This window comes from Gekko japonicus, unplaced genomic scaffold, assembly GCF_001447785.1.
Source record: "Gekko japonicus isolate JY-2015 unplaced genomic scaffold, Gekko_japonicus_V1.1 scaffold573, whole genome shotgun sequence".
Classification (NCBI taxonomy): domain Eukaryota; kingdom Metazoa; phylum Chordata; class Lepidosauria; order Squamata; family Gekkonidae; genus Gekko; species Gekko japonicus.
In genome coordinates this window covers 183,966-193,440 of record NW_015176469.1, presented here as the reverse complement: position 1 = coordinate 193,440, position 9,475 = coordinate 183,966, and the positions used below count along the sequence as shown (strand labels likewise).

Sequence of the window (9,475 nt, the reverse complement as noted above, 5' to 3'; positions counted from 1 at the left end):
TGAACTCTCCAGGGCTATGTCTTGTGTCATTAACAGACTGGAATCATATAGTGAAACTGTTGCTCATCCAGTGCCGGCTTTTCCATAGTGTTTACAAGAGCCAGAAGTAGCTTACACTTGCAGGTGAAATTTGATTGGAAGGATTTTTGCTGGGTGTTTCCCCTTTAAAGAAATATTTGGTTCTACAATCTGAGGGTATTAGGTTCCAGAGAACCCCTTTTTGGAAGAGAGGTGTGTTGGAAAGTTCTGGTTTTCACAATTTGCAGCTTCTTGTAGATTCCCAAGCAGCAAGACAGTGTGGTGTAGTGGTTAGAGTGCTTGAGTGGGAAGGCACAGGTTCAGATCCCTGCCTACCATGAAATGTATGCCACTCTTAGCTCCTTGGAGGAAGGATGGATCAAAATACACAAAATAAATATGTAAAGAGCAATGGGATTAGAAAGTTATCTTTGCTCCTGTCTACATGAAATAAATCTTTCTCTTCCCTCTGCTGCAGAAAAGTAAAAAGGAGAGTTATGCTGAATCTGTGCACAGTCTTGTGTAACTCTCTGAGCAGTCTGGGAGCTGAATTGGAGGTCCCCCTTCCTTCTCACTGCACTTTGGGCATCTGTATTGGTTCTTCTTGATTCCCCCCCATTTCAAACTGTCACAGTTTAGAAATATGTATGGCATCTACCAGGGCTCTTTTTGTAGAAAAAGCCCAGCAGGAACTCATTAGCATAATAGGCCACACCCAACAGCAGAAACTCATTCACATATTAGGCCACACCCCTGACAACACAGCTTATTAGCACATTAGGCCGCACCCCCATGTTACCAGAAGTGTGGTTATCCAGCCACACCCACCTTTTGCTTGTTATTCTGTTTACCTTGTTTGTTGTCAAAACCCAGGGCTTTTTTGTAGCAGGAACTCCTTTGCATTTTAGGCCACACACTCCTAATGTAGCCAATCCTAATGAGTTTCTGCTGTTGGGTGGGGCCTATTATGCTAATGAGTTCCTGCTGGGCGTGGCCAACTTGGGAGCCAGCCGGAATTCTGTTCCTGTGCGTTCCTGCCCAAAAATAGCCCTGGCATCTACCAAGATGGGGAAAGGAAGCACAAAAAGGATACTGAATTCTGCTGCAAACATTAGCTCCTTCCATGTGTGAGGCTCTTGTCCTTTGTCAGGCAGCCTAGAGCTGAGCAGATCAGCTAACAAAGAGAGAAGGCCTGCTTGCCACTCAGAAGTCTTCTCCACTTTTTCTGTTTATGCCCCCCCCCCCTGCCTTGAGCTGAGGTGATTTCATGTTGCCATGTTCATCCTCTGAACCAAACACAAGTCCATTTGGGCCCCCAAACCACCCAACAAAAGCTGTTTCTGCAGCTTCTCAGTTTGAGCTGAGCTCTTCCCTGCCCATCCTCCTCATTTTCACATTGGATTTTAACTTGTATATATGAGGTTAGCATTTTGTGATAACTCATGAAAAGATTGGGGCCAACTTGCAATTCCAGTGCTTGGCCACCTAGAGCTGGTGGCTGTTGAGAAGGAAGACGTACAATAGTGAGACAGCAGAAGGCAGAATATTGTAATTAAAGGGAGTGATGACGAGAGGCACAAAGGGATGGGACGCTTCACTGCTGAAGCCCTGACCTTGGCTGCCTCTCCATCCAGAACCCAGAAGACCCCATAATGTTGCTATTAGTCTTCACAGGGCAAAAGTGCTTTCGGCACCAGTCCCACTTATTTGTGTTATGAAATATGTCCCATCAGAAATACACAGCCAGACACAATCTAATGTAGCATTTGACTTCTACTGAGCTATGATCCGCATTGCCCCCTGGCTCAGATGAGTCTGTCTCTAAAAATAGCACACTGAAGTTCTCAAGGTAGTATTTTGGCAACAAATAGGTTAGTTTAGGGTTATTTTTCCGCATTCCCATGACAAACTGTGTTCATTGTCCACGGTCAAATTCAGGTCTAGGCTGTTGCTAAGATTCTGCTAGCTAAGTAGGTTTCCATGAAAACGTCAGCATGTAGTTCTATACTTGGATAAAACACTAAACAAGGAGCCAGGAGACATCACAATAAACAGGGGAAGAATAATCCACACATCTCTTATAATAATGGAGCATGCTTAAGGTTGTTTCCTTTAAAAATGAGAAATTAATCCAAAGCTTTGCACTTTTAAAGGGCTATGTTTTAAGACAGCGATATGTTTCAAAGACGCATGCTATTTTTTTTTAAAGCTTTTAATCTGATAAATCCTTCCCAGAATAGCCTCCCACATAAAGAAATTTTGAATTCCTAGTGTACAGGGCAATGAAGAAGAAGAGATTGGATTTATACTCCGCCCTTCACTCGGAGTCTCAGAGCGGCTTACAAACTCCTTTCCCTTCCCCTACTCCACAGCAGACACCCTGTGAGGTAGGTGGGGTTGAGAGAGCTCTGAGAGAATTGCTCTTTCAAGGACAGCTCTTACAGAACTATGACTTGCCCAAGGTCATCCAGCAGCTGCAAGTGGAGGAGTGGGGAATCAAACCCGGTTTTCCTGGATTAGAGTCCATGCACTTGACCACTACACCAAACTGGCTCTCAGGACCAGTGCAATGCCAGATCAGGTTAGGCTGCTACATGGTTGATATGTAGCATAGTTTATTTTGTTTGCCAGTGTTCTCACAGAGCCATAGCACTTAGCACCTAGTAGTTGTTTTTAAGTGAGTTCTGATGTTGTGGTGCAAAGGGGAAAGGGATGCATGTGGAAGTGGTCACTCTTGCTTCTGCCACATCCATGCATGACTTGTGTGAGGCCTGGCATGATGCAGAGGCGCACCCCACAATAATGTCATTGCATCCTCTGTGAGTGTTCCATTGGAACCAAATCCTTTGGGGTACAATGAATTCCCCCCCCCCCCAAGTGCAGAACTCATGGATGTTTGCTGCACTAAACGCAACACTATGATGTTTGGCATTCCGTTGCTGTGGTGCCTCTCTTCTCCTGCCTTACTCGCTTTTGTTTGCCCTGCAAATTGTTAGATCAGGCTGCCCCCCCCACCAAGGCGGGAGCAATGAAACTGATACAATATGCATTATGAGACAGTTGGTTTAAACACATTGTGCTGTGTATCTAGTCACCTACAAGATGAAGAGGAGACAGCTCCTTCTGCCATTGGTAGAGGAAGTAGAACCTGTTGTTTCTTTGACCTGCAATTTTACTGTAATTGGCTATAAGACAGATGAATACTGAGCCTTATGCAATACCTGTACGTGATACTTATAGAATTCATGGATATCTGAAGCTCACTGTTTTACAAAACTAGCATGCCCCTAGTATCTCACTAAAGTCAAATTATTTGTATATTAATATTTCTACCCCCATGCGATCAGTAAGTTTCTGACAGACATCCAATATTGTGATCATGGATTTGCTTTTGTTCCTTCAGCTACTATCTCAGCTATTAAATGCTGGATGAGAATAAGAGCGTTCTGTCATTTAAACCACAAGAAATGCACTACAGCTATAGGGAGCAATGAAACTGCGGTGCAAATGGTAGATAACATACATGAATATGCTACCAAAGCTAGCAGTAATACGTTTGAGGTCAAAGAGCACTGATAATTAAAGTATTAAAGCACAGGTGTCTTAGAACCTAGAGGCAGCTTCACAACCTTCTATGAATCCCTTGGGAATTGACAAAAGGTTGATAATCTTGGCATTCAGTTTAAAAATCTACAGTTTTATCCCCTGTGATTGAAGTGGTGGGAAAGATCTCCCCAATATATTAAAATCTTTATGACATTTTCATATCCTGAGCAAGAATTCATGGGAATACTTTAGCTCAGCATACCTGTTACATTTATTAGAAACATCATGGAAATTGTTTCAATTTGTTAGAAGCCTGGCAAGTAATTCAGATTTTCAGTGACAACTTCCAACAGATTTTTTTTTTGGGAAAGATACTTACAAAATTGAAATTAAATTTCTGAGTGCCCCAAAACTGCATCCAGCTCTGGCTTGCAAAGAATGTAATAATGATGCATTGCTGATGAAAATTCACTATTAAACAAGTTGCTCAACTCATCTCATTCATAGTAGGGCTCTAACATGGTCTAGAAGATGCACAGTGGAAGGACTGCTACAGGACGTAACCCTCTTCAATTCCTCTGCAATATTCTAGACTGTATTCCTTGATCATGTGGAGGGGAAAGGCGGTGGGGAGGGAGGGGACATGGGTTGCATACATAGAAACCTCCCACATCTCATAATAGCCTAGTATGCTGACTACCTGTCAACACTTGCATGGGGTAGGGGAAAACATGTGCCTTATGGAAATTTCTCTGCATGCATACAATATATCCAGAGGGAAGAAACTATGCCCATATAAATTTACGAAGAAGAAGAGTTGGTTTTATACCCCACTCTGCACTACCTGAAGGAGTCTTGGAGTGGCTTACAGTCACCTTCCCTTCCCCACGACAGACACCCTGTGAGGTAGGTGGGGCTGAGAGAGTTCTGAGAAAACTGTGACTGACCCAAGATCGCCCAGCTGGCTTCATGTGAAGGAGTGGGGAATCAAACTTGGTTCTTCTGATTAGAGTCCACTGCTCTTAGCCACTGCACCAGACTGGCTCTGACAGCTACAGTAGCATCCTAAGCAGAAGTACACCGTTCTAAGTCTGTTAGAACAGTATCACTCTGTTTACGAGTCTGTTACTTCTTTATTCCTCAAATAAAAGTAGGTTCTTTTTCTGTAAAAAAAGTTTTTATTATCAACAAGGAAGAGCAATAGAAAAAAATTAAATTGTTTTCCACATGTCGTTTTCTTGAAACAGAGTCTACAAGGACATATTCAGCACCAAACTAAAAAAAAAGGAAATAAAAAAGAAAAATATAATACAAACAGCCATTGAATATAATCTATAAAGCAAACATTAAATATTGCACTTGTTTCTCTAACATTTTGGATTTTACTTATTTTCCCCCAATTCAAAATAAAAGTAGATTATTTTGAATACTGGACTACAGCTCTGAACCTCATATTTTACAGTGTCCAGAAATTGACCAATATTTTATGAAATCCAAGATAAACAGTAATGCCACAAAAGGGTGGGTTTTTTTGTAAGAACAAATTAATAGTGTCTACAACTTTAAAACTGATCACAAGTTGATGTGATGCAGTGCCAATTACTACAATATTGGTCAATCCTGCTTCATATGGAAAATTCCACTGTAGCATGATAAATGTAATGCTATGCTTAACAGCAATTGTTCCCTAGTTGGTTAGAACAAAAACAGCAAAGGAAAAAAAAGAATAAAACCACCAAATGCCCTTTTATGCCACTATCCCATCAACATATTTTAATCCTCTACAGAAGAGGGACATCCACAAATATGTTTAGCAAGATTTTTTAAAAGGTCATCACTCAGTTTCTTTATTATCCAGTATATTAAGTTTGCTTGCTGAAGGCCAAACTCTTGAACAGAATCACTTAAAACGCGACTCGTTTTTATACTGTATTTTTCACCCTGTTATTGTTCAAACATGACTTGTTGTCCATGTTTTCTTGAAGGCCACTTACGGAAAAGCCTATCCTATTTGTTATGATGCTGCAGTTACGAGATGGAACTTAAATCAGTGGAGCTTCACCCCAGCAAAGCAACCTATAAACCAGACTGGTTATAACGCATGGAGTTAAACAACACAGCGGTTATAATGTGGTCATTCTGCACTTAGCCATCAATATGGCGGCTTTTAGTAAAAAATCAGCTGCACATTTCTTTCTCAAGGATATGCTTGTGCAAAATGGATGGTTAAATACTAGCTTGTGTGCCAAAAAGTGCCTGCATACCTATCACTCCCCAAATGATCCCTTGTACTTAAAGCAATTTAATTAATGCCTAGTTAACAGTCAGCTGAAAATCTTGTGAGTTTGCTGTCATATATCTGAATTACACAAGCAAAGCAACTCTCTGTGGCTACTGATTTTATTATATCCAGGGCAGCCTCATTATTTTGTATCCATATTCTTTACTCATTTTTCCCCTACAGTTCTTCATTCTTGCAGAGAAAGTAATCTGAGCAGGAAACACCAGGAGACCTTTCCTAAAAACAACCTTCTTCTCTTTGAAAATATACTGTCCTTCTGAGTGAAGATCCCCTCTAATGTGTATCTTCAAAGCTCACTACAAAATCTGTGGTTGTGGAATAACTATGTATAAAAATAACTTTATTTCTCCACTCACCTCACTATCTGGGAAACCCTTCTGAGAATCACTACATGAATCATGCACAGCTTTTCTACAGTAATTCTTGACTGTTGTGTTGGTTGCTACCTTCTGTGGCTCTTTTTTGAACATTATAACGATGAAACTTTTCTTAATTGTACCTCATGCTCCAGAATGATAATAAGAAATGAGGATGGATTCCTTTGTGCATGTCCCTTTTCCAAGCCCCCCCTTCCAAACAAAACAAACAAAAACAGAAGGAAAAATACTTAACAGTGCAACATAAACACAAATAGCATTTCAACATTTTGGCAAGTGATGAGTTCACCTGAGATTAAGTGATTTTAGGCAGTCTGTAACAAAATTCTTGTTTGTGGTAATAGTAGAAAGGCAACAAATTCTTAAAAGGAATCAAGAAGGTATACAATCTTGAAGAAGACTCCTATCAGTTTCCTTCTGCTATTCCCCCACCCTCATATCTGTTGCTTATCTACTACAGTAGGCTGCAAAACATACAGCAAGGATTGGCTTGAAGGCATTTGATGTTTGTAATCAATCCACAATAGTATCCAAGCTGAAGAGGTGATGCACAGATCAGTCTTACTGGGACAGTTTGGAGCATGTGCATATGCAAGAAAAGTCCAGGCTATATTGTTTGTTTCTAAATAAAAAAAGTCAGTGCATTTGTCATCATAAAGTTTTCAAAGCTTTCTTTTGCTCCTTGTTGTGCGGACCACAAACAAGTTAGAAGGGGGTAACAACAGTCCCAACGTAAATGAGAAAAAGCTGTAGTGACACTGAACCGCACAACATAAGCATCGAGCATGTGCAAATTTTCAAATCAAAAGAGGAAGTCATCCCTCTTGCAATACGGTGAGTGTTTTGACACATGAGTGTAGGCTATTAAGGCTGCTCTTAGTATGTGCCAAGATACGACAGGGAGGGAAAGCTCAGGTCTTCAAGCATGAAGAGCAGTCCTATGATGTTGCCGTAGGCTTTGAAAGCATAATCACAGGTTGTCTTGTTATTTCGCCTTTTCTTTTAGGCAAGAACTTCCTCTCAACATGTGTCTCCAACAGGATGCCTTTATCCTCAGCACGGCAAAAATACAATTCAGACCCCAGTCAGTTCTTCTTATGAGGTTTTCCTTCAACGAGAAGGGCAGGATGGCCTGTCATCTGAGGGCTGGTCTGGGTTGGGGTCAATCTGTATGAAAGAGAGAGAGATCAAGAAAATTTTTTAGTACTACCATTCTAAAAAATAAATAACAAGAAACAAGCACTGGTAATGGAAGGTGAATGAGAAAAACAGTGTGTTTGCATAATGCTTGCATTTGTTTTGAATAGTATGCATTTTTAGAACAATTTTATGACATTCCTAATTAATGATGGCTTGCTCATTTATGCCGTGTTTCAAGCAAAAGAGCCTGAAAAGGTCTGAGATGCAAGTGGTCAACTTAAGTATTTTACATATCTGTCTATTTACAACGTGTCTTTGCGGGCATCCTTCGTATGTGATAATCCAGAGAACCACAAGCAACACAGTGCTAGATAGCTAAGTAAATACATGTGTGTGCTGTTGCAGCCACACATATCTAAGGGTGAGATGCCCACTAAATAATGTTCTTTTAAAAAAGTCATTCTCCAACTAAGGTATGCTAGACTAGTAAATGCGAAAATGTATCAAAAGACATCATTGTGTTGACTTCAACTGGACTAAAACAGCTGGGCTCCATTTAATGGTTTAATGGTGTTCAGAATGCAATGCAATTGCATGCTATTGTGATGGGGTCCTAGATGATCAGTTAATATATAATGGAGAATTGTATGGCTAGACATTGAGCTAGTTAAAAAAACTGCTGTCAGGCATTTAAAACATTAATTTACTAGTACCATAACAGAGAGGCTTCTGTTAACTAAAAACAAATTATCTCATCTTAACTGTGTTTATCTGGAAGTCTTGCTGATTTCAATAAGATTTCCTCTCCCACAAGTACAGGTAGGGTTACTACCCGATATAGTTAGTTAACTATTATGAAACAATCTGAGCAATTGTAATAAAATTAATTACTATATGGAGGACTAGCTTTTTACAGGAAACTATTTGAAGGGAACTGCAATGGTTTCATGGTCACTTTCATGGTCCTGCTAAATCATTCCTGAAAGCAAAGCTGCTTTCCAGAAAGCAAAGTTTCAGAAGTCCAAACTCAGAAAGGAAATATCTGAAGAGCACTGCTGCAGTAAAGGCAGCCAATGCCATGCGCTATACAATTTTGTCATGGGTACAGATGCAGCTGACCAAAGGAAGAAACCAAAGACAAACGGAGAAGGGGAAGCAGTGGAAGTAACTGAAAAAAGAAATCTAGACTCTTGCTCCACTGTCTCTCATTTGAAGAAAGCAACTAAGGGACCAAAATAACTTTGATTTAGTAAAGACATAATGCAGCCTCACCTATTTTTCTTAGCAGATCAGGAAATCCTGCAGGCTTGCACATTATTCACCTTCACCCCCGCCCCCCCCCCCCCGCCAAATACCCGTCTTTTATTTTTTGGAGCTAACCAAGTTTAGCATTACATGTGCACCACAGTCAATACTAATGCTAGATGCAAATTAGAGCTTGAAACCAGTGAAAACTGAATGTGCAACGACTTTGCAATCCTAGGAGGAAAGTGGAAGAGGAGAGAGGAGTGTCCTTATTAGCTATACCCCCATGATGTTGTCACATCTCCATCAGCTGTTCATAATCTGTTCAAGAATATATTCTGGGAGAAAAGTTGTCACAAACAGGTTCTTTCTTTGAAAACTGTAATCTTACCTCAGAATAAAGTGGAGGAGGCAGGAAACGAAACTCCTGGATGTAGGCAAACAATGGCCCTTGAAGTGCTCTTTCAAAGTCATCACAAGCAGCTACAGGTGCCAGGCTGGACTGTCTTTGCTCCTCAGTGACCACTTCTGCATAGCTAGGAGGTGCTGAAGGCAAGATTACACAGTTTGAACAATGTTTTTATGCATGTCAAGATACATAACAGGACAAATATAAGATACATAACATTATAAATATAAGAAAGACTCACTAGCTAGAATTTTTGATTTAAATGTAATGGGCAGTTTGCACTGTTTATGACTGAGCTGTAAAGAAAGTTTACCACCATGCTTGGACACAGTGCATCCACAGGGCCGGCTCACCCGCTAGGCCAACTAGGCGTTGGCCTAGAGCGCCGGGCCCTGGAAGGGGGCGCCAAAGTCCCCCCCCAAAGGTAAGTGCCCCTGC

The 9,475-nt window shown here is 40.8% G+C and overlaps 1 protein-coding gene across 1 annotated transcript in view; it reads right to left on the bottom strand.

The window, feature by feature from the left end:
- Nucleotides 1–4,930: 4,930 nt before the first annotated feature.
- The window catches only part of ARRDC3 (arrestin domain containing 3), a 16,838-nt gene continuing 12,293 nt past the window's right edge, over nucleotides 4,931–9,475 (bottom strand). Inside the window, exons 7-8 of the mRNA XM_015427132.1 lie at nucleotides 9,020–9,174; nucleotides 4,931–7,410 (exon numbers count right to left, since the gene is read on the bottom strand). Coding sequence (XP_015282618.1) covers nucleotides 7,354–7,410; nucleotides 9,020–9,174 — 212 coding nt within the window. The 3' untranslated portion in view covers nucleotides 4,931–7,353. The remainder of the gene's footprint in view (nucleotides 7,411–9,019; nucleotides 9,175–9,475) is intronic.